Source organism: Acinonyx jubatus, chromosome B3 (genome assembly GCF_027475565.1).
Source record: "Acinonyx jubatus isolate Ajub_Pintada_27869175 chromosome B3, VMU_Ajub_asm_v1.0, whole genome shotgun sequence".
Lineage (NCBI taxonomy): Eukaryota > Metazoa > Chordata > Mammalia > Carnivora > Felidae > Acinonyx > Acinonyx jubatus.
The window spans coordinates 3,258,053-3,282,666 of NC_069386.1; the positions used below are offsets into that span (position 1 = coordinate 3,258,053).

Consider the following 24,614-nt stretch of genomic DNA (forward strand, 5'->3'; position numbering starts at 1 on the left):
TAATTGCACTTAGAGGCCGTGACTCACAGTCTCTGCTCACCCACGTGGGTGCCTAGTTCGTAGACATCCCTGCCTCCACCCCTCGCCCCCGTGATACTCTCTATCAACACCTCTGTCACAGCATCACATTAGCACTGGTTGTGTCCACTCTGGTTCCCTGCTGGGCTGAGGACCGGTTAAGACACAGAACCTGTCTTGTTAACTCGTTTTTTCCCCTGCGAGCCGGGGCATAGGAGGCGCTCACCTTGCTTGATTGAATGAAAGACGCCGTTCACTTCTGTTCAGGAGGGTGTGAGGAGACATTTTACATTACATTTCCCATTTCACTCTTGTGATTACACCCAGACGGTCAATTTAATGAAACGCAGAAAATGGAAATGATGTGGCGGGTTGTAATAAATGCCAGTGCAGGAATTCCTGAAGAGTGTGCTTCCCAATACAACGCGGTATTGTGCTCTTTCCAGGGGCCATCATTTCTCCAGCGCATTTTGGCGGGTTCCAATGAACTAAATGTCATTTATGACAATATCCATTACCTGCGCTCACTGCCACCTGACAGGAATCACATTCAGAGCAACACCGTCTCCGAAGCTGTCAGTTTCTAAAGAAACATACCCCTTCCCCACGAAGAGAGAGAAATAGGCATGTGTGATGTTCTGATGAAAATCCAACCATATGTGAGAAGTGGGAAGATAATCTGGTACAAGTGAGGAAAAGTCAATAAATTCCATGAAATGTCAGTGGAATACAAATGATGGTTTTATGGAATATAATCAGCTGGGTAAAACAGAGCTGAACTTTGTTTACACAACTTCTAATATAGTCCGAGAAGATTTCTCGCGACCCAAACTCGTTAACAAATGTAGAAGCAATGGCCCTTTCTTATTGTTGCCCATTATTATTGAAACAGAACAGAATTTTCTGGGAAAATCCATCTCTAAGGAATAACATCAATCCCAACCTGTTCTTTTTTTTTTTTTAACGTTTATTTTTGAGAGAGAGAGAGAGAGAGAGAGAGAGACAAAGAGAGACAGAGTGTGAGCAAGGGAGAGGCAGAAAAAAAGGGAGACACAGAATCTGAAGCAGGCTCCAGTCTCTGAGCTGTTGTCACAGAGCCCGACACGGGGCTCGAACTCATGAGCCAAGAGATCATGACCTGAGCTGAAGTCGGACGCTTAACCGACGGAACCACCCAGGCGCCCCCAACCTGTTCTTTTGAATCCCAGTTTGACTCATGTATGTTTTGATCTGACAGAGGAAGCATCTGTTAGATAAAATACAGTGATAACTAATTTATCTGACACCAGTTGGAAAATGAGTTATTTTCCAGGTAATAGACGGTGGCTCTCCCAAATATCATTTTTAGTTTAGCTCTTTTTAAATGGAAAGGACACATAACAGCCTTTAGACAGGGCTGACAATAATTTAACACCTTCTTGGTGCTCAGGATCATTTCTGGGAACACTCACTATTATAAAAGCAATGGGTAAGTTTGTTGTGTTGTTAAATGTTCCCAACTGCTAAGCTTCCGAGTCCCTGAGGTTGGTTGTTCCTTTGCTGTGAAACTGTGCTACGGTTTCTTTTACCCCAGTCTCCATGCCAGCTTCCGACGGCCTTTTTCCCCTTCCTTTGTCCTTGCCACACAGAGTGACCTGGGCCCCGCTCCACAGAAGATTCTCCAGCCCATCCTTCTCAAGAGATTTACCACTGCAGGCTCTGGATGTCATTTCAGATTCAACCCTGCAGGCTTTAGGCATAGAGTTCCCGCCTAGAAAAATCCATCGTTTGGGCCCATCGTGGGTGGCCAGGGCTCTTGGCCTCGTCAGCAAGCCCTCCTCCAGGCAGTCAGCACTCATAAGCAACCCAGCACCCTCTACAAAGTTCCACGTCATTTTTAAACATTAGATTTTTAACTCTGGTTTTTAGACATCATGCATCTCTTAAAGAAAAAGGCTAGGACCTGTAGGTCAGGTACCAACCACGCCACTAGGTGCCCTGCTCTGTGACAATTCTGGCCCTCAGAGATTAAAGCCAAACCATAGTCTTGGGTGGTCTTTTTCAAATGGAGATCCACAGGGGTACAGTATTTATTCCCAGTGAATTTTTTTTTAATTTTTTAATGCTTATTTATTTTTGAGAGAGGGAGGCAGAGCACAAGCGGGGGAGGGACAGAGAGAGAGTGGGAGACACAGAATCCGAAGCAGGCTCCAGGCTCTGAGCCGTCAGCACAGAGCCCCACATGGGGCTTGAACTCAAACCGTGAGATCATGACCTGAGCTGAAGTTGGGCGCTTAACCGACTCAGCCACCCAGGCGCCCCAATACCTTTTTTACTCACAAAAATATTCCATTAAATGCTTTGATCTGAGCAACTTTAAGGAGTAAAGCAAGCTATGATTTCAAACCAACTCTTGACCAGTTTTGTATTGATAGATGAATATTCATATTGACCTTACTAAAAGGTTTCACCCAAACGTTAGAAGGAGGGGCATGGGCGCATGTGGGTTTGTGCAGGTGAAAATGAACACCTGAGTACATGCATTGTCCAAGCACGAATCCTGTAGACTTACCTGTTCTGAAAAAGGAATTTAAAAAAAAGGGCGGGGGTGCGGGGGGTTCCACAAGAAAACAACAGAGTTTTCTCTATAAAAGAAAAATGGGAAGTTAAGCTCTGTCATCATCTCTTAGTGAAGTTCCTCAAAGAAAAACTAGAAGGGGACTCCCCACCAGACACAGAAAAAGGTAGACACTATTAAATAAGTATTTGGTCCTGGAGGTCAACTCCCCCATCCTTCCTGTTTGTGGAAATTGCCCCCAGCCTGCACAGGGGTTGGTCACTCCTCCGGAGTGCTCCTTCATCACCACTTAGAAAGAGTATTTATCATGTGCTCCAGATCGAAGTATTATATCCTCACTTGCAGAAAACCTGAGAAATCCACTGAAAAGGAAATTTAAAACATTCATAATTCCACCATCCAAAGACAACCACTGTTAACATTTTGAGGTGTCTCTTGATGTTTTCTTTCTGTTCATGTTATGAATCAAATTGGAGACTTGTAAGATTTTATGACCTGATCTTTTAAGTTATGGATGTAATATTAACATTCCCCATGTTATTTCAAAAGTGTAAATATAATAAAAATTTGTAATATTCCATCTTAGAGATCCCGTAATTTACTCAGCCATTTCTTTACAAAGATTTGGACTGTTTCTGAGTTTCACGTGTTATAAATAACGATGATATTCATGTATTTTTGCATAAAACATTTTGTTTCACTTAGAACATTCCCCTGAGAAAAGTCCCAGGAAAGGCAATTTGCTGGATCCGAAAGTAAAGATAGTTTTGAGCGTCTTGATATGTTGCAAAGCTGCTTATCGAAAGCCCTGTATTTATTTCAGTAGCACAAGACACCTAATCTCTGCCCCTGCAAACTCCACCACGGGGTTTTCATACTTTTTCTTTTCTTTAATGTTACGGGTAAAAATGCTCTTTGGTCACTGCTTGAATTTACATCGTATCGCTTATAAGTTGGATCTCTCCTTGGGATTGCTAACCACTGGCTTTCCAAACAGAAGAATGGATTCTTTTCCTTTAAAATATTCATCTACCACCTTCCATTTTTCTTGCCTACCTGAAAAAAACTTTATTTTGTACAGTGAGCAGTTTCACATCACTTCCATTACACGTCATTTTTCTTCAATGTTTCATTTGAATGTTTTTCGACAAATACCCATTTTAAGCCTTCTAAGTAGACCCATCCATCAATACATTTCGTTTTCCCTTCATTGTGAGTTTCTTATTGTAATTTTTAGAAATTTGAGAAACATCTACTTTTATGGCCTTTTTATATTTTTATGGTTTAATTTTTATTTAACTCTTCAATCCATCTGGAATTTATTTTGGCATGTGGCAAAGGTTTAAATTAACTTTCTCTAAATAGTTAACCAATTGTTCCAATATACCACTTGTTGAATATATTAAGTGCTCGCATTTACTGAAAGTATTTGAGGTAAAATATTCACTTCTCCACCAGAGATTCCAGTGACATTACAACTTTTGAGATATTCTCATTTTTGTTATTTCCTACACAGTGTATCACTGTAGTTTTTATTTTCTCCTTGGTCGATAATTGCTTTAGGAGAATATCTTAAGATTTCTAAACGTTTACAGTTTGTATCTCAAAGTATCTCCCCTGATGTCTATTCACATTGGGCTCAGAGAATGTGGCCTGTGTCAATTTCCTTATCTGATTTTTTTTTCTATTTCTGTGTTTCCTAAATTCTAAAATGCCACTTTTCATAGTTGTTTTTTTCTTTTTTCTTCGATTTTTGAAATCACAATGCAATACATCTCACGATCAACACAGTGAGTGAATTCTGGGGATTCTTTTTCTCGCGAGCTCTTAGTAAATCAAAGATGTCGTAAGACTTTTACTTCATTTTTTCGTCTCTTCCGTCTCACCCCTTTCTTGAGTCCATCGGTTGGCTCTCTGCTATCTCTACAACATAGTTACAGTCTCCTTGTCATCAATTTTATCTCCCTGTCCTTTTCTTGTGTGACTGGACTACTGACACTTGTCTCCACAGCTTTGATGTCTTGCTGACTCCAGAACGCTCCGTTTCTCCTGCATCTTGATTTCACCCGGAATCATGCCTCTCCCTTTCCACCCTTTGTCACCTCAGGCCACCCTGCCTCCTGAGAGTCTAAGCTAGTTTCACGGGGGCAACCTCTTGTAAAAAGACAAGTCAGTGTCCCATGTTTCTTCAGTTTCTGGCTGTACACCTATTTTGCAGGAAGCCAACATCTAGGAGCGTTTAGAGAAGTGGAGGTACCCTTCTCGCAAACTGCAGAACGTTTTGTAGGTTCGGGGATATTCCTTGCTTGTATTTCTTCCAGAGGCTGATCTATCTGAATCTGGGTAATAACCGAGTGGCTGAATTAGGAGTTGGGAAGGGAGATCTCTCAAAGACCCCTGGGGCAAGGAACCTTATTCACCCAAATGCTTTACTAAGGAATGTGTGAGTCTGAATCACCAGTGTGCACATATCGATAAGACAACATGGCCATTGGGTCCAACACCACAAAACGCTCACGAATGATAAGGCCTGCCAGGTGGTTAATGATATTGCTGATCAGATGAACTCTGGTTGTTTAAAGTAAGATTTCCTATGGCATGTGGCAACAGTTGGCCCTAGCAGGTGTAGAGCCTAGCCACAAGATCACGCATGGCAGGCAAAACTGAACTTCAAGGCAACCTCCTACAGCGATGCTAAATAGCTCCAATCCCGGGTCCAGTCCACTTTGCTAAATTAAAGAATAAATATGCTGCCTCTAAATAAATTACAACATTATGGGGAGCCTGGGTGGCTCAGTTGGTTAAACGTCCAACTTCAGTTCGGGTCACGATCCCGTAATTTGTGAGTTCGAGCCCCGTGTCAGGCTCTGTGCTGACAGCTGGGAGCCTGGAGCCTGCTTCGGATTCTGTGTCTCCCTCTTTCTATGCGCCTCCCCAGCTTGCACTCTGTCTCTGTCTCTCTCTCTCAAAAATAAAAACATTTAAAAATTTTTTTTACTTAAATAAATTATAAGATTAAAAAATAAAAATATAAAAATCGCTAACTAAGTTGTACAGAAATATTTTTCTATACTCATCTGAACCTGGGAAAGAACAAATGTTTTTTGCATTTATTTTGCAGGCTCTTATTCTAATATTCTACGATAAAATCTGGCAAGTTTAATGATGTCTTTTTTTTTAACTTAAAAACTATGAGTAGAATATTGTAAGACTGAACACTGAGGAAAAAATATGCTTTTAAAACATTTTAGCTAAAGGTTTACACTAAGTTCATGGCATTATAAATCCATGTCTTAAAATGGGCTGAATTTGGGACACTCACTTGATGTTGTAAGAGCACTATCCTGTAATGGGGCAGGAAATTAAGCTGCTTCAAGTCAGAACACAAAATAGACTCAACTTGTAAAATATGCTAATGGTAACACAGTTTCACTGCCAATAGCAGGGCATATTTTCTGTCATTAAAATATTTTAGTGCTTAACATAGCTATTCAGAGTGTAAGGCTCACTGACACATTCTAACCTTTGTAAATGCTGACAATCCAATTCCTTTTGTCACCAACCCCTAAATCAATGCTTCTCAAACATGTGCTCATGTCAGAATGTGTGAACCATCATGGGATGCTTTCACCAGGCCCAATGGAATATGAATAAAATTAAACTTTACGATACTTGCAATGTTGGACAAAACAGAGAACTATTTTCTCTCATATTTCAGTGTGACAGAGGTCAGGGGCCACACATTTAAGAAACACCTATAGAAGAGGCAACTAATTATAAAATGTTTTGCTGCTAAATTCATTGATTTTCTTGAGAATCTGATATAGTTTAAATTGCATTGTTTAATTTTAGGTATGTGATCTAGGGCAGTGAGAAGTAGAGATGTTTTCCCTTGAGCAAGACCTGGGTTTGGTGAGGTCATTGCCTCCTCCAGACCTGCAGGCTCCTTACTAATAATGCAATGACACCACCTCATAGCAACGTTGGGTTTCATAAATAAACATAGGGTTTATTTTCTTGTTGTTTGTTCTGTAATTGCTAATTTTTTTTTTACTTTTTACTCTGGACATTTTCAAGTGTAAAGATAGAATGGTATAAGGAACCCCAAGGGCCACTCACTCAGCCCCCCCATCAATAACCCAAAGCCAATCCTGACTCACCCACTACCCACCTTCCCCCATTATTTTGTAGCAAATACAAAACATCGTGTCATTGCATCAGTAAATATTTTCATAGGCATCTATAAAAGATACTCTTCTTTAACACGATCATGATACTGTTTTAGCAGCTTAAAAATTAGCAATTGACAATAAAATATTAATTTTCCAATCTTCTTAAATCATCAATGGTATTGTAACTCCTGTTAGTTAGTTAGTTAGTTAAAGTCAGGATCCAACTAGGGTCCATATATTGCAAATGCTTGATGTATCTTTTAAGTTTCATTTGATCATTTCAGTTACCCATCTACTCTTTTCTTTTTTTGTTGTGTTTTTTTTTTTTCCTTTAAAATATATTTGTTGAAGAAACTGGGCTGTTTGTCCTGTAAGGTTTCCCACTGTCTGGATATTGGTGGTTGCAGAACCATGGCTTGGTTTAACACATTTCTCTCAACGCTGGATTCCTTGTAACTGGATGTTAGATCTGGAGCCGTGATTTTCACATGCGGCGGGGGTGGGGGGGGTAGGAACCACAGAGGGCAAGAGTACTTCATAGATGGTATTGTGTTTTTCATCAAGAGACACACAATGTTTAGGTGTCTCTTTTTGTGATCTCATTAGCAGGTATTGATATACTGCGCTTAGAACCATCACTGCCTTGGCGGTTGCAAAATGATCATCTCATTCTATCATCCCTTCTTTAATAGATGGAATACTTCTGTAAAGATATATTTTCCTCGTTTACCACTGGTCACTCAGTGGTACGACTGCACCCACCAACACTGATGAATGCATTTCGCTATCATTATTAATTTAGGGAATTAAACACAGTTCATATATTTAAATCCTTTGTCGTTTTCATTCGTTTTTTTAATGTTTATTTATTTTTGACAGAGACAGAGACAGAATGTGAGTGGGTTAGGGGCAGAGAGAGAGGGAGACACAGAAGCAGAAGCAGGCTCCAGGCTCTGAGCTGTCAGCTCAGAGCCCGACGTGGGGCCCGAACTCACGGACCGCGAGATCACGACCTGAGCCGAAGTCGGACACTCAACTGACTGAGCCACCCAGGCGCCGCCATGTCGTTTTTATTCTTATTGATGCCCAGACTGTCCCATTTTATGCTTGTAAGAGCCTATGCTAAGTTGGCTCCTGAGTCCTTGTGATGAAGTTCTAGGAATCCTGATTACCAGAGTTAATTACATAATGTTTCCAGTCTCATTTTGCAGATTTCCATCCCCGAGCCATTGTCCCATGAGTCCCAGGTCCTGCTAAGTGGGAAATGATATTTAGAAACCATAATCTGGGCACGAGGGGTGCCGTTGCAGGTAAGCTGGTCATTTGGTCATTGTTTCTAAGACTTTTCAGTGAATGGAGCTAGAAAACACATCCTATTTTGTTACTTTTGTTTAAGATCAAATTCCTCAGGGGTTCTTACAGATACTTACAGTTCAACTTTAGGACTATCAGGTTTTCATTTCTCTTTTACACCCACCTCTCATTTCTCCCACACCAAGAAGCTGGGCTCTCAAGAATACCAGAAATATATTGGATGATCACTTTTGCATTGTTCATTTGCTTTATCCCACAATACCCACACAGCGGTCTCAGGTAGCATTTCAAATGCTGCCACCCACAATAAGATTACCATCGAAAGTTTTATCGTTTTTAGTTCTCTTTGTCCTTGGATATACTCATACAGAGTCAAACTTATATGTGTTAAAGTCATTTGGAATAATTCTTCTCTCTGTGCGGTTAATGCCACCAACTGAAAGCACAGATTTTTCTTTAGCTTTGTTTATTTTCAATTTGTAGAGATTATACTTTTTAAATCTAATGTCATTTTACAATTTTGTAAAAAGTTCTGCAGATTCCAGAGTAAAATGTCTAAGACAGATGAATAGGAAGAAGTTTAGCTCCCATCCTTCTCCTCTATACCTTATTCTCTCTCTTCCCATATATTAGCTCTTGGGTTTGTTTTGTTTTGTTTTCAACTCTCCACAAATTTCATCTCACCTTACAGGGGCCATGCTAATACTCTCTGTATTGGTAATTTAGTAGATGTGCTCCTGAAGCAAACACAGACGATTGTTTTGCAAAGTAGCTGTAACTATAACGCACACGCAGTATGCCTGTACATGGAGGTCACTTACTGAAGGGCAACTAGAATCTTATCTGTATCTTATAATCTTCTCCAAAAAAGAAAAAGCCCCCACTTCTCTAGTCTTCAACTGGAATTGCATGAGGTACCCTGGAGACAATCCTTTCTCACATTATTGTTCATCCCACACCCAGTACAGTGTCTGGCACACTGTAGAGAGTCCCTCGATATTTGCTGAGGGAACGTCTGAATGAGTCCCTGAATGAATAACTCTCCTTAGACTTCCTGCAGCTGCCAGCACGGACGCCAAACACAAAGGCCACAGTGCAAAGCATCATTTATCTTTTCGTGGGCACAGTATGTTTGGGATTAGGTTTTTAAATGGAGCATGGTTGCATTTAATGCATACATTTAACACATCACTGCTCTATTCGATACGTGTATATTTTAATGTAGCATAAACCTAATACACAGGAAAAATTTTGAGTCCAAAACCTTGCCTTGTCCTGATCAGAAAGGAAACTCTGCTCAACCATTTTGAACTTGGCAGAATTAAAAGCTTGTCAGCATTAAATGCCAGAGGGAAGGGATCAAGAGAAGGCATCATCTAAGTGGACTAGGAGTACTGTCCTTGGTGACCTGCCATGTGGAAAGAGCAGAGAATTAGAGGCAGAACAGCCAGTGTCCAAAAAGAGAATGATGTGACTCTCCAACCAAGCCTCTGGACTAACAGTGTTTGGAAGAAAGAAATTATTTCCTCAGTTTCAGGTAGAACGGGATTGAACACACAGGATTGAACACACATACACACAAGAAAGAAATCCAGATAGACTCTGTTATGACAAAGGATAATGAACATTTTTGAAGAATTTCTCTTATTCCTTAAAGAAAACTCAGAAACAAAGGTATAATCAGAATTTTGTCAAGTCTCGTCACCCCTGGAAATAGACCTTCTATTCACTCTGTGTCCACAGGAGACACAGAGAAGTCACACAGGCCTGCTCCAGAATTGCTCTCAATCCAGAAGAAGAAAGAAGATGTCCATGTAAATAATTACAAACCCAAATGAAGCTTTGGGGTCCCAAGCAAGAATGAGCTGCTGTTCACCAAAGAGCAGGAAAAAAAAAAAAAAAAAAAAACACTATACGCTGACGACCTTCCTGGAGACGGATGGAGGAGACAGTACCTATGGTGGGCATTGCAGGAGTCACAGATGTTCACCGATGAGCTTGGCATGCCAAGGGCCCAGCGTTGGCAAAGGTTCAAGAAGGCAGGTCTGGTTGGGTTACAGCACTGGGCACATGAGAGAAATGGGGGAGGAGCGCCTGGGTGGCTCAGTCAGTTAAGCATCTGACTCTTGATTTCCACTCAGGTCACGATCTCACATGGGATCGAGCCCTGCATCAGGCTCTGTGCTGACCGCATGGAGCCTGCTTGAGATTCTCTTTCTCTCTCTCTCTCTCTTGAAATAAATAAAGTTAAAAAAAAAAAAAAAGAAAGAAATGAGGGACAAGAGAAGCCAGGTAGCCCAGGCCAAGCTACGTAAGAACGTCAATGTTGTTCAGGGGTTGAACTCTCAGAGGAGGGCACAGATGGGGCCCGCTTAAGGTTTCTGACAAGGGATAGAACCTTCAACAAATAAATGTCCGCTATGCATTTACTCTGTGCCAGGCTGTGAGTCAGATCTGAGAGTATAATGGCGAAAAGACACAGAAGCCCCTGCCCCTAAGGGGCTCAGAGCCTAGAGGGAGAGTCAAGGGAGGAAATTATCGCCGTGCTGGGGGCTGAGGATGAGTAATCAATGGGAGAACCTCCAAGGGGATGAGGGAAGACTGATAGAGAAAGTACTTCATTAGCTAGACCCAGCCCTGGGAAGGGAGGCGTACGTTATGTGATGTTCGTTAATTTCTACACAACTCGAATGTATTCATGTAAGCAGCCACACGTTATTAACTTTCAGAAGTGGAAACCTGTCCAAAACAATTGCGCGTGTGCAGAATGACGAAGAGACTGGAATCACTTCTGGGAAGAGGCAATATTAAAGGCCATCAGTCACTGTCCAGGACTATCATTGCTGACCCCGGGGACGTGAGGCTCAGCAGAAAGTGCTCCAAACCTCAGATCCTGGACTGGGTTTCTTGGAACCGTTTGTGATGCAGCATCCCCACGGGGTTTGCTGTTTGGATAAACGAGCCACCCAGACGAGCACTAGAGGTTCAAACTGCCCAAGTGCCCTCTCGGACCACAGCCGCCTTCTCCTCTCCTCAGCCCCCACCCCCCTACCACCCCCGCCACCACCCAGGAAGGTCACAGTCCGCTCAGGAGGCAGGAAATGCTGTAAGAATAATTCCTAAGATGCTAAAGGAAGGAAGCCAGCAAGCAAGCAGACCAAGTCTCACCTGGGTGGGAAGGGAAGGCAAGGACGGCATCAGGGGCTCCCCTGACGACATAATGACTGAACTAGAACATAAACAAGGGCTCGCATGAATGACAGGGGAGAGACACGGGGCATAAGAGGCAGAGGGCGATGGTCCAAGAACTGGGACAATTTGCGCAATGTCTGCCATTGGAGAAGAGCCACGAGAAAGGACACGGGGAAGCTTCGTAGGTAAAACCAGGCCCGGAAATTCACTGGGAGGCAGTGCCCAGAGGACATCCACGTGGGGCATCCCTAATAGCCACATGCTTGTCCCCCACTTGCCCTTGGAATGTCCTACCAAGTACAGCAGCCAGCAGCACCCGCCTCGGGACCACAGATCCCACTTGGTAACCGCAGCCCAAGAGGGGACAGTCAAGTCCAGGCTGTGAAGGTGGAGGACCACGCGTCCAGTCTGCCTGGGCCATCTCGGTCCCAAGAAAACCGGGACAGTTGGCCGCCCTACAGAAGCTTACATAACTCATACAAAGAGCGTTATAAACAGTAACTCAATATACAGAGCAACACAACAGACACTCTCAAGAAACTTCTCTACCTGGCCCCAGGCATCAGCCTGGCACAGCCATTTTCCCACCACCCAAAAGAGCCCTCAAGAATTCCTCGGCGCGCCCCCAATCCAGATCCAAGAGAATACGGTATGTCCACAGAATGACCCGAGCCTCACAGAACCTTAGTCTGTCAGGAGCCTCTTTGCAAGCCATGCCTGCACTTCTGCGATGTAGGCCAGAATTGGCCCAACAAAAGGAAACATTTCCAAACTCCAAATAAGCCAATCCAAACATAATGCTTAAAATCCCTCATGATAGGGAATAAATTCCATTATTGCCTCCACATCCAGCCCTATGTCTTTTCTTGCCGGACATGGCTCGCTCGCTCTCTCTATCTCCCCTGGCCTGCACATAAACTCACCTTTTGTGAGTTCTCTCGATCTCTGGTTTTTCTCCTTGACCAAAGAAAGAAACAAGAAGGCTCCCTCTAGCCCCCACTTCATCCTCACAGGAAGGCTACCAGTACAGCTCCTTGTCCCAAGTCCCGCATTTTTCCAAGATGGCAGACACGAACGAGACCTCTGCCTTTGCCACAGCAGAATACCAGCCCTGGCATCCCCTGCAGAGGAAGTCATGTTCGGCGGCAAAGATGAGAGGTTGAGAGGTGAGCGCACTTACTTTCGTCCAAGCGGAGAGGGTGACGCAGTGGAGTTGCCTGAAGTGACCCAGTCTCATGGTGCTTGAAGACAGAGCATCTCTGAGCAGGGACCAGCCTGCTCTCAGGGAGAAGGGATGTCTGAGCACAGACAGCAAGGGCATTGTCAGGACGGGACCCGTCTCTCAGCACTCGTGACTTGTAGGGGAAGTTGCATTTGGGGCTGTCTTGACCTTTACGGCACCCATACCCACCATGTAACCTACCTGGTGAAAGTGACAAAAAATAATAATACACAGTACCCACCCCCCCTCCAAATGAGTCTAGGAAGACAGCGTTAGAAGAGGAAAGTGTCTGCATAGTTCAAAAGCCAGAGCCCGAGTCTCCAATAACAGACCCCATTCTTCATGCTTGAGAAACAGCTGATTTGCAAAAAGCTCAATGATAATGAAATTCAGCGTTCACGTGTGCCAGAGCCGGTCAGAACAGCATGTCCCGCCGCATGCACAACATTCATGTATTTGCTCTGTGCCTCGACTGGGAACAGAGTACAAGTTATTCCAATTAACACATTCTTGTCTTCTCCTCACAGACCATGAGCTCGCTTTCTCATTAGATCGCTAAATCTTTGGAATATTTAAGGAGCATAACTGCATTTGACCAAGATTACTCACTAACAAAGGAATGAGCTATTCAAGCTCAAATGGCGTGCTGCTTAAAAACATTATCCACACAGGCCAGAAACAACACGGAAACTCTCCTATCTGGAGAATACGCGAGCGTTCATTTTGACCGGGGAAGGAGCTGACAATACCCTATACGTGCGAGGGCTGTGTCTATCTTCCTCCACCAGAAATTTCAGAAGTTGGTATACACTTCCCAAGTTACAAACTATTACATAAATAACTTGGAAATGTCAAGTGATATTTCTTGAGGCCTGCCAACAGCTGAACCACCAGGAAGCTCATCGCCAAGATATTCGTGAAAAGTTCAGAAGAAGTTCCTTCGAGAAAGACGTACTCACAGCAAACAGTTTCTTCTCCTTAGGAAAAAAAAAATGCATAAGTCAATAGTTACATTAAGGAGAAGGAAAATTAGGTTTGTCGTAAGGGTTTAAGAAAAAAGACTTTTAAAAGAAGTTTGGAAATGAGACTCTACAAAAACTTCGTTATTAATATATTACTATTACTACTAGTATTAAAAATTCATTCAAACATTTCTCTCATACTTTTCCTTCCCACAGATTAGATGTAAAAATGTCTTAACTGAGCTTAAGGGCAAAGAACAGGCACTTGGCTTTGCTACCGCCTTGGCTGTGTGATCTTGGGTAAGACCCTGTTCCTCTCTGGGGCTGGGGCTCCTCACCTGAAAAAACAGAATCCCTACATGTCCTTCCCACTCTGACTTGCTATAATTCCAAATGCCTGTCAGGGCCACAGACCCAGCCCTCCGCCTCCCCAGCAATGGAAACAGTAGAGAAAACACAAGTTGGAGAGGCATTTTGAACTGAGAAATCACACCAACAGGCGGTCAATGGCGTCCAAGAAAGGAAAGAGTCAACTGTGACCCCATCCATAGCATCATAACGCCTTAGGATTTTACGAGTACACAATTTTACAGACACGGAATGAGTCACGTGAGAGCCTGGGTTTGATTTCAGGAGCGTAACTCAAATTCTTAAAAAGGACACCCGTCGAAGGCAAGGTGGGGCAGGGCAAGTGAGGTGTGTGAAGTCAGATTGTAAGAGCTAAAGGGCATAGGGAAAAGTAGCAAGAGACAGTAAGAATTTGAAAATCAACTGGTCACTGAGGGAAGTGATAGATCAGAGTGTAGGAAACAGAATTTTTAACTTAAAAAAAAAATCTTGAACCCACTTAAACGTGGGCAGTGAAGAGACAAAACACACGCCAAATTAGGGGCTCCTTACCTAACTGAAGGTAGTAACTGAACCTAATTGAGAAGGTCACAGAGGAGAAGGCATGATGGGTACAAACAGGTGTACAAGGACCTCTGCAACACGAAATCAAGGCGTGTTCTGCATGGCTACCCGCTTACATCGGAATCCACCCTAGGTTAATTTGGGGGAAGTCAGAACCCACCACTAACTCAACACCCAGCCTTGTCCTGCCTGCCTGGAGTCCAAGTTACTAAAGCTTTGTTCTGCGTCTGTGTGTCTCGTCCTCGAAAGGTGGCAAGGCACACGTTACACCAGCATGTATGCAGGCGAAGACCATGCACGCACCACGGGAAAACGAACATGGGCGCTGATTCCTAAGTGTGCGTAACCTCCTTTTATCCCACGATGGTTGCCAGTAAGAGGAAGAGTATTCCAGCAAACCCACAGGGTCTGGGAAGACACACCTTCCGTATTTCCCTACACCTAACAAACGCTAAACGCATACGCACACAACGACAACAATAACGAAAACCCACAAAAATAAAAGACTACTTTGTGCAAGACAAAGAGTTTCGCTAACTTTTTCTTGTCAATGTAGAGTCTCCATTTTTTTTTTTTTGACGTCCACTTATTTTGAGAGACACAAAGTGCAAGTCGGGGAGGAGCAGAGAGAGAGAGAGGGAGACAGAGTCCGAAGCAGGCTCCAGGCACTGAGCTGTCAGCACAGAGCCTGACGCAGGACTCGAACCCACGAACTGTGAGATCATGACCTGAGCCGAAGCTGGACGCTTAGAGGACTGAGCATTCCAGGTGCCCCAAGTTTCACTAACTTTAAAAAAAAAAAAAAAAGAAATGACTTCCCACCAAGAAAGACTAGCCTGGAACAGACTTTTAAATCTGTCCCCATAATAAACTTTGGAGGCCCCAAGTTTAAAGTTTCAGTGCACTACAGGTGAGGATGGTGAGGGCTGCCTTCCTCCTTCCCAGAGGGAGACATGGGTGACGTGACTGACCGCCACAACAACCACAGAGAAAGAACAAACTGCACAATTCAAGACTCCGCTTCCTAGAACCGACCGGCCTTCAGCCGTTTGCCTGTGAACAGGTCCTCCCTGGGATAAACTCCAAAACCACCATGAGCAATGACAAAAGAATTTACCCCAGAGAATTTACCCCTTCTGGACCACAAGCCCTTCACCGAACACGGGTTAACCACCTTGTATGACTGATGCAACCAAATGTCAGGATGCTTCCATTGCAAGGATATGCTCACCAAATGGGAAGTCAGCGCCATTTTCACATCAGCTATCATGTTCCGCCCAGACTTTGAAGGAAAAATGCCGTTCCTAGTGTGATAATAATCATGTGTATAAATGCCATCGGCATAGCTAATTCTTAAGTCCTGAAGGTGCTAAGTTAAGAATGAGCTGAGGAAGCAACTCAGTGATATTAAGTCATTCCCTTGGGTCTAGTACGGTCTGTTAAGGTTTAACAGCAGAAGCAGGATTACGAGGAAAGGAGATCATTTCATGGGTGATTCTCTTGAAAGGAGCAGGCAGCTATATCTCAGAGGGGCAGCCTGAAATCGGAGTGCAGTAGTGTTAGTTTTTGCAAACACCTGTCTGGGTGTCCTTGAGTTGGTCACTTATACATCCAGAGTCTCTGTTTCCTTGACTCGTAAAACGAGGCGTTGAGCCAAGGTCCGCGGCAGCTGTAAAATTCTATGATTCTCTAAGTAACAGTTTACTGTACTGCTGGCAGGTCCACCTTGAGAATCGGAATGATCCAATTAGCACTCTGCAGTGTGGACTATTCTAGCTGTAGTTTAAAAAAACAAAACAAAACAAAACAAAACAAAATAAACAAACAGACAAAAAACCCAACAATTTCAAAGTGGAAGGCATGCGGATCATGCAACACAGTCACCTTGTTTTTCAAAACAAATGGAGAATCTGACGCTGAAATCTGACGGCAAAGATGCTGAAAGCCGTTGTTAAATTACGAGCTGATTCATAGCAGAAGCAAGACGAGGGCTGCCTGACTACCAGCCGGTCGGCCCCGAACCACACGGTTACCCAGTTGGCTTCGGCACTGCTTTCCTGCACCAGAAGCCGCCTCGGCCCCTGCATAATCCATAGTGCGCCTTTTATGTGACTCATTAAACGCAGCCTACATCACAGCTGTGCTTTACTGGCCTCAGGGTTATGTGTTTTCCAGACACCTCCTCTAGGAGCCATTGGAAGGGTGACCTTAAAGGTCTTCGTGCAAAGTAGGCCGGGATGAAATACTCGAAAAAGCCCTACGAGGACGGTTGAAGATGGCAACTAGCGATCTACCACCTGCCCGCTTCCCGTTTTATCAAACGAGCGCTCTGTGGGTAGGACAATCCTCGGGAACCCAGTCCCGATGCTATCACTTCCAGAGGCAGGCTGCAGCCTCAAGGACAGAAGCTCTCTGTGTCACTCTGGCTTCAGGCCGCTGCCCCAGCAGAAAGGGGCGTCTGCACAAATCTGCAAGTGTGACAGCACAGACACCAGCCTGGACGGCCACTCGCACCCACCCTCACCTGTTCCTAGCCAGGCGACGCCAGCAGGTGATGGGGGGCGGGGGGTGGAAGGTAGGTGACAGGTACACCAGACAACTGCCCCCCACCACCCTCCGGATGTGGGCTCGGTGAGGGAGGGACAGCCCTGAAAACCTTTTAGGGACAGCTGGGGAATTTCTGAGCCAGGAACAATGCCTCATGCCACCGAATTCACTGTGGTGTCCCAGTACGGGACAACTTGTTCCAAAGAATACAACTTACAGGGACGTCAAAGCCTAAATTATGTCGGACCCGCCAACATGTCAAATCTCTCCGACATGATGCCGTATGAGGGAGGCCAGACACGTATGGGTACGTGCTATACGACTCCATTCATGTAAAATTACAAATAAAAAGCAAAAGTATAATCGTGACAGAAGCCAGAACGGCGTTATTTCTTCAGTGGGAGGAAACTAGGGTGTTGCAAACGCTCCATTTCTTGATCTGGGTGCGACGACACAGGTATAAAGACATTTAAAAATTCGTCAAGTTCTCCCCTTCAGATACGCGTGCACTTGCCTATACCGTGCCGTGCCTTAATACGTTAATTTAAGTATGGCTCAAGGTCCCCCGATGTCAATGGAGAATATGCCTCTTCCTCCTCTGCAGCATAAGCATATCTGAGATTCTCCAAATGGGGCCCCTGAGAAACGTATCAGTAATAACAGTATCTACATTCAGTGCTTACGTGCAGTAGGCCCTGTGCAGAGACACCTGTATGAATTACCTCCATTCAGCCTTAATGCATTTCCACAGGGTAGAGACCATCCACGTCCGCATTTCACACAGGAAGTGTGACGTGCGAAGTGAAGTAACAGGGCCAGAGTCACAAGGGAAGTCAAGCGGTCACATGTCACAACAGGGATTCAAAACCAAAGCAATGCTCTTAATTGGTGTTCATGTTTCACTGCACGGTGCAGACCCAGGGGAGCTCTCTCACTGGGCGAGGTTGGACTCATTCTCTCATCCCTCTGCCCGAGAGGCTCCCCCTAGTACGATGCAGCCAGCACGCTCAGCGTTAAGAGGAAAGGGAACCAAGGCATGGGGTGATGGATTGTCTCTAGCTGAGAACATTCTGGAAGTTCATTCAGGAAATACACCGAGTTTGGTGCAAAGGCCTGTGCAGCCTGTTTGCTTGGTCTTTGTTAGCAGAAAGCAGGTGCTGTTATCGACTGGTGCTAGTGTGACCTTATTCCTTTCCCTTAAGGGAAAGGAAACACACGCTGGGGAGAATACAGAATGTTTTCATATGCTATTCGCTGGGGCTTTTTGGAACACCATGTCTTAGGACAACATTTCCACAGTATGCCACACACTTTTAAGATCTTCTTTAGGCCTGGGGTGCCTGGTGGCTCAGTGAGTTGAGCGTCCAACTTCAGCTCAGGTCATGATCTCACGGTTCGTGGGTTCGAGCCCTCCATCGGGCTCTGTGCTGACAGCTCAGAGCCTGGAGCCTGCTTCCGATTCTGTGTCTCCCTCTGTCTCTGCCCCTCCCCTGCTCACACTCTGTCTCTGTCTCTCTCAAAAATAAACATTAAAAAAAAAATTTTTAGAGTCTTCTTTAGGCCTTTTGAAAAGGCTGAGGGAACTTACTTTCCTCCAGCTTGAACACTGTTATTATATTAAGGATAATGTCTGTAGAACCTGGAGCGGGCATTAACCACTCTTTAATTAAAAAGTACATAGCTCATGGTTTTCCAGATGCCCTCTTTTATCACGTAATGCCTTCTCAATTAGTTCCCTGAAGTTTTCCTATGAAAACCTGTTGGATCATTGATTTCTCGATTACAAGGAGCCATAAATTACAGGCCCTGTAAAAATCCACCGGGGAGAAGGGCAGAAAGCAACTTAATGAGAACGTAGCAAGCAGGCCCCAAAGCCCATCCGAAGTGTTAACTGGGCCCCATTATGTGAACACGGGATCATCCCTTGCCCAGCCCTGCTGCCCACAGTAACTATTCACACACTCATTTCTCAAGACACTTGAAAATCCTGATTGTATGTCGAAATTTTTTATTAAAAATTGGTCTCGGTGCAGCCAGGTGGCTCAGTCGGTTAAACACCCAACTCTTGGTTTTCAGGTCAGGTCATGATCTCACGGTTTGAGGTTTCGAGCCCCACATCGTGTTCTGCACTGACAGTGCGAAGCCTGCTTGGGATTTTCTCTCTCCCTCTCTCTCTCTGCCCCTCCCCTGCTCTCTCCCTCTCAAAACAAACAGACTTAAAAAAACAATTAGTCTTTATCTCACTCCTGCCCCTGAGCCCCCAGGTAGCTCCCTGCCCACAGGTGGGTCCCCGTGCAGCTCACCCCAACCCCAGCCCCACGGCCAAATGTCCCGAGCACAGGCCACTCAGCGGCAGCTTAGAGGATCGGAACGGCCTGCCCACAGCCGGACCGCTCCCTGCTGTCACGTCTCACATCTGCCCAAGCTGCCAGAGCCTCTGCTCCTGAGGAGCACCTTCCACCTGCGAACCAGCTGCTGCACTCAAGCCCGAACTTGCCAGCTTTGACCACACAGAGGAGGACACCTCGGTCATAGGCCCGTCTTCTTCCACCCCATCGTGTGCCCTGAGAACACAGTGTAGCCCCATTCTGCATCTGCACCTGGCCCTGTGGGTGCCAAGATCCGCCAAATCCTCCAAAACCCTCCCGACCGCCCAGTGAATTCAGGCCCTACCGGCTAGAACCCTTTGCATCTGGCAGAGTTGACCCACGCTGCTGCAGACAAGGTGTGAGTGACCTCAAAGACGTATATGACCCTTAACGCCGTTAAGGCAACAACGTGAGCCGCGAGTGGAAGAGAATCACGGCGCCCAGTGCCCAGCTTGCACGCCTCCGCCAGGCACAGCCTTGTTCCGTGGTGAGCCGTCGTGAAGTCTTTGAAACACACACACACACAGCCACCCCTACCCTGTTCCCTTCTGGAAAATGGGCTTGGGAAGGAAAAAAAAAATCAATGCCGGCACAGTTAAAAGAAAGGAAGTAAAAGCTATGAGAGAGAAAAAATTAATGCCTAATCAGAAAACAGTGCTCTTTGAGAAACTTAACAGAAGACCACGGGGGAGGGGAAGGTTAAAAAAAAAAAAAAAAGTTACCGAGAGGGAGAGAGGCAAACCATAAGAGACCCTTAAGGACTAAGAGCAAACTGAGGGTAGACGAGGGGTGGGGGAGAGGGGAAAGTGGGTGATGGGCAGGGAGAGGGCACTTGTTGGGATGAGCACTGGGTGCTGTATGGAAACCAATTTGACAATAATTTATATTTAAAAAAACAAAAAGAAAGAAAACAGAAAACAGTGCCGTTGGACAACTTCAGAACTGAATAATAAATTTGGTAATGAGTAAAATGAACAAAGCCGTCATGTATATTTCTGATGAAAATAAGAAAAAGTGACTCAGGCCAACCTCCCCACCAGAGCAAGAGCCACACATTGCGTAGGAAATTGTATACAAGCATGGGCAGGCCAGCAGTCTCGGGATCCCTCCAGAGAGTCAAAGGCCTATTGTGTTAGCTGTGCCAAGGGGGAAAATATAATTATTCTGAAGTTATTTTTGAGAAACCATTTCCTGCCCGTCAGCAAATGGCAAAGCCAAAGGTAAGCTCTTTTGTGAGGTTCTTACCTGGTCATCATAGCGGTAGGTGAGGAACTGCTCCCCGGTCGTGTCTTCGAGGAAACTTCCCTGAGGGGAAAGTGCAAACTCAGGAAGGAAATATGCTCCAGGAGACTTCTCTGCTGCGGTCTGAAAGGCAAGGTCACCTGGTTACAAACGAGGCTCCAGTGAGCACCCCCGAAAAACCGTGATTGTACCCACTAAAGTCTGTACTAAGAAAAGGGAAGTGACTTCTCTTAGTAAAGGCCAAGGTGAGAAGCACCAGGTGTCTGTGTTGAGGCACTGGTAGGCTAGGATATCACACAGCTTCACCTCAAGTTGGCGCACACGGTTATTTATTCCCCGACACCTGCCCCCTCCCCACAACCCTCCAATGATTCAGCTACAGTGTGGTTAACTTGATCATTTAAAAAAAATTTTTTTAATGTTTATTTACTTTTGAGAGAAAGAGAAGGAGAGAGAGAGAGAGGTATGAGCAGGGAAGGAGCAGAGAGAGGGAGACACAGAATCTAAAGCAGATTCCAGGCTCCGAGCTGTGATCACAGAGCCTGATGCAGGGTTCAAACTCACAGACCGACAGATCATGACCTGAGCTGAAGTCGGACGCTCAACTGACTGAGCCGCTCAGGCGCCCTGCGGTTAACTTGATTATTAAGTGTTGTTGTTACAAATCCATTGTTTCTAGGACTTTCTTTCTTTTGCTTCCTTCCTCCCTTCCTGTCTTCCTTCCTTCCTTCCTGTTTTTGTTTGTTTGGTGAAGGAGTGAGAAACAAATTTTCTTCCCTACTACAAAAGAAATCCACATTCATCGAAGAAACCTTTGAAGATACGGAGGAACACAAAAGAAAACAAAGATCGCCCGTAATCCCTTCAACCTATAATAACCACGTTTAATTGTTTTGGCATATTTCCTTTGAGACTTTACTTTCTCCTAATGCTTTGTATGTTTATGTAAAAATCCAAGATGAAATAAACATGGCTCTTGCAGGAAGACTCCATTTGGTTCAAGGAAAAGCTCATACGCTGGCGTCTGAAGCATTAGACATAAGCCCCTGCCGTCAGGGTTGAGGGGAGTCAGGAGGGAGGACGTCATCTCTTAGACACTATGGGTTGGGTACAACGACCCAGTGGACTTGCTACCATCACTTGTCATCACCTCCAGCCTGGGGAAGCCCAAGCGAGAAGGTGCTGGAGGCTACACGGTGTCTCCCAGGATCACTGCCTTGACTGTTGAAAATGGATGAAAGAGACACAGGAGGTGGGGAGCCCCCAGTGTGCAGCCCCATCCGATCCAAGGACACCGATCAAGGACTACGTCTCCCACAGGGGACCTCACTCTGCCTGCTTGGGCAGGAGTTAAGAATCCAAGAAAGAGGCCACAGGTGTTACTCTGAGGAAAACACTCTCTGCAAACAGGAAGAGTGAGCAATAAAAGCACCCCTCAAATACCTCTGCTCCCCCAATGGTCACATTCTCAAACTGAAGCAGGAACTCTGGTTAAAGCAAAACATCCATTTGAACACCACGCTTTAAGAAGAGAAAGCAGGGGCGCCAGGGTGGCGCCAGGTCAAGCATCTGACTCTTGGTTTCAGCTCAGGCCATGAACTCGCAGTTTGTGAACTCGAGCCTCGCGTTGGACTCTGTGCTGACGGCACGGAGCCTGCGTGGGATCCCCCCGCCCCCGCCCTTCTTGTGTGTTCACTCACAAGCTCTCTCTCTCTCAAAATAAATAAACTTTAAAAAAAAAAGAGAGAGAGAAATCAGTATGTGATACCTTTGTGCAGGCACATAGAACAGATAACTCTCTCTTTTGGTTAGCCCTAGACTGTTCACAAACATTTCAAGATTTTCTTATTAAATTTCATTCACACGAGGGTTGCAGCACCAAGTGGGTGACAGGAATCTTCCCAGAGCCATGCATCCCCACGTCCCCCTTGCTTTCCCTCAGAGTGGCTTGCTTGAGTCTGGATTACTCTAGTCTGAAGTGAGGAAAATAGGAAGATCACCTGTAAAAGTTCTGTTAAGCAGCAAAGCCTCCCTTGACACAGGCCTGTCACCTCAGTGTTCAGACCACCGCTGTGTTCTGGGCAGGTTTTCTCTATTATGCCAGCTTCTGTGGGGAAGGCTGCGTTGCCAAAGTTATGGGGTCACTTGCAGCCTGCAGCAAAGCCAGGGTGTTAAAGGTCTGGCAGGGAAGTCTGTCCAGGCCCCGCCAGGGGTACAGACTGCATCTATCACACCCGGCCAGCCAGCGTTCTGATCACTGCTGGACATTATCTTTAAGTGGCCTGGGAAGGAAAAGGAAGAGGAGCTAATACCACAGACCCCACAGAGACAACATGGCTCTCACACATCTTAGTGCTCTTTTATGGCTCTCAACATGAAATACTAGAAAAAGCAAAAACCTCTCCAGTACTAACGTTTTCACTCCTCGGTATTTATTAGCATAGGAAAAAAAAACAGCTTGATTATTGCTATGGCTGGTTACCTTCTGCTTTCTGACCTTCTTTTCCAATATTTCAATTTTATCAGGCTTAAAAAACAAAAGTGAGGGGTGCCTAGGTGGCTCAGTCGGTTAACTGTCCAACTTTGACTCAGGTCACGATCTCACAGTTCACAAGTTTGAGCCCCGCGTCAGGCTCTGTGCTGACAGCTTGGAGCCTGGAGCCTGCTTCAGATTCTGTGTCTCCCTCTCTCTCTGCCCCTCCCCTGCTCATAATCTGTCTCTGTCAAAAATAAATAAAGGTTAAAAAAATTTTTTTAATTAAAAAAACAGTGATATGGGAATAAAAAAGTCCATGTGGAAATAGGAGGTGAATTTAATGATACAATTTCTTACTTCTGTGTGTGTTTCCTGGGAAGTCTGAATATGTGTCAAAGATCAATTATTCCCACCAAAGAAAAACACATCTAGGTAAAGCTCAGGGGAAATCTTACATAACTGCAAGAAAATGATGGACTTCATCTTAAGACAGTTCAGGTAACCTGATTACTAAAATGCCTAGCGAATAGTCCATGAGAATTAGTTGCTATAGCTGTGATTTGCCTCTTTTGCCTTCAGTGTTCATAGAATGATAATTTTAAATGCCTAAGGAGACTTGCCATGTGTGCCTGGCACCACAGAGCAGAAGCCAGGCCCAGAACCCATGAGCAGCTATGTGTGAAGACACAGATCTAGTTACCAAAAGGGGGGGGGGGTCGTTGGGAGGTGTCTGGGAGCATCACCTGAAAACAGCTCCCTGAATACAAGGGGCCCCCTACTATAGTGATTTATATTTAGTGACCTATACATTCCACATGTATTTACTGAGCACCTACTATATGCCTGGAACCATTCTAAGAGCTCTGGGTACACTAAGGAACAAGAAAGAGGAGGTCCTTGTTTTTATGGAGGTTGCCTTCTAAAGCGAAGAGACATCTAGGATGTAAACAAATCCATAAACAAGAGGAAGAAAGTTCTACGTGCTCTAAAGGAAGCAAACAGGGTGACAGGAGAATAAAGTTGAGTTTGCAGAAAGAGTCAGTGAGGCTGATCCCGTGTGGATGAGGAAGAGAGCAGCCGAAGGGGAGACAAGAGAGAATGGAAGGAAGAGGCAGGACATTCAGAGCACTGTGGGCCCAAGCAAGGGGCTAGAGAACCACCAGGACTATCTCAAAGGTTGACTGCTGCATGGAGGAGGGGTTAGAGGAGGCAGCAATGGAGCCAGAAAGACCAGCTGGGAGGCGGCTGCACTAATCCAGATGAGAAGAGATGACTCCCCGGACGAAATGATGCCAGTGGAGAAGGGAGAGCTGAATAGGCTAGAAGTAGATCCTCCAAGAGCTGCTGGTGGGTGAGAAGAAGGGAGGAATCAAAGATAATTTCTGGGGTTTTGGCCTGAGCAGCAGGCCATAAAGGAGCACCATAGATGGGCAGCCCCAGCAGGAAGAGAGGGGCAGAGAGGTGATAGCTGTGTTTGAGTCGCGTGACGTCTGAGATGCCTTCGTGGCATCCAAGTAGAGAGCTTGGGTTGGCTGTGTCATATGCAAGTCTGGAGCTCAGAAAAGCAGTCACAGCCTGAAGCCAGAGATCTGGAAGTCATTGTTTACGTTTTCATATATACACACCTCCTG

General features: G+C 45.1%; 1 protein-coding gene across 5 annotated transcripts in view; it reads right to left on the reverse strand.

Moving 5' to 3' along the window:
• The window catches only part of ADAMTSL3 (ADAMTS like 3), a 350,744-nt gene that overhangs the window by 279,666 nt on the left and 46,464 nt on the right, over positions 1-24,614 (reverse strand). For 4 of the 5 annotated variants that reach the window (XM_053223471.1, XM_053223476.1, XM_027068223.2 and 1 more), the window contains exon 3: positions 20,511-20,630. In XM_053223471.1, coding sequence (XP_053079446.1) covers positions 20,511-20,630 — 120 coding nt within the window. Of the gene's footprint in view, positions 1-12,433; positions 13,472-20,510; positions 20,631-24,614 lie in introns of those variants that run through there. The other variant, XM_053223473.1, reaches the window with a different exon arrangement.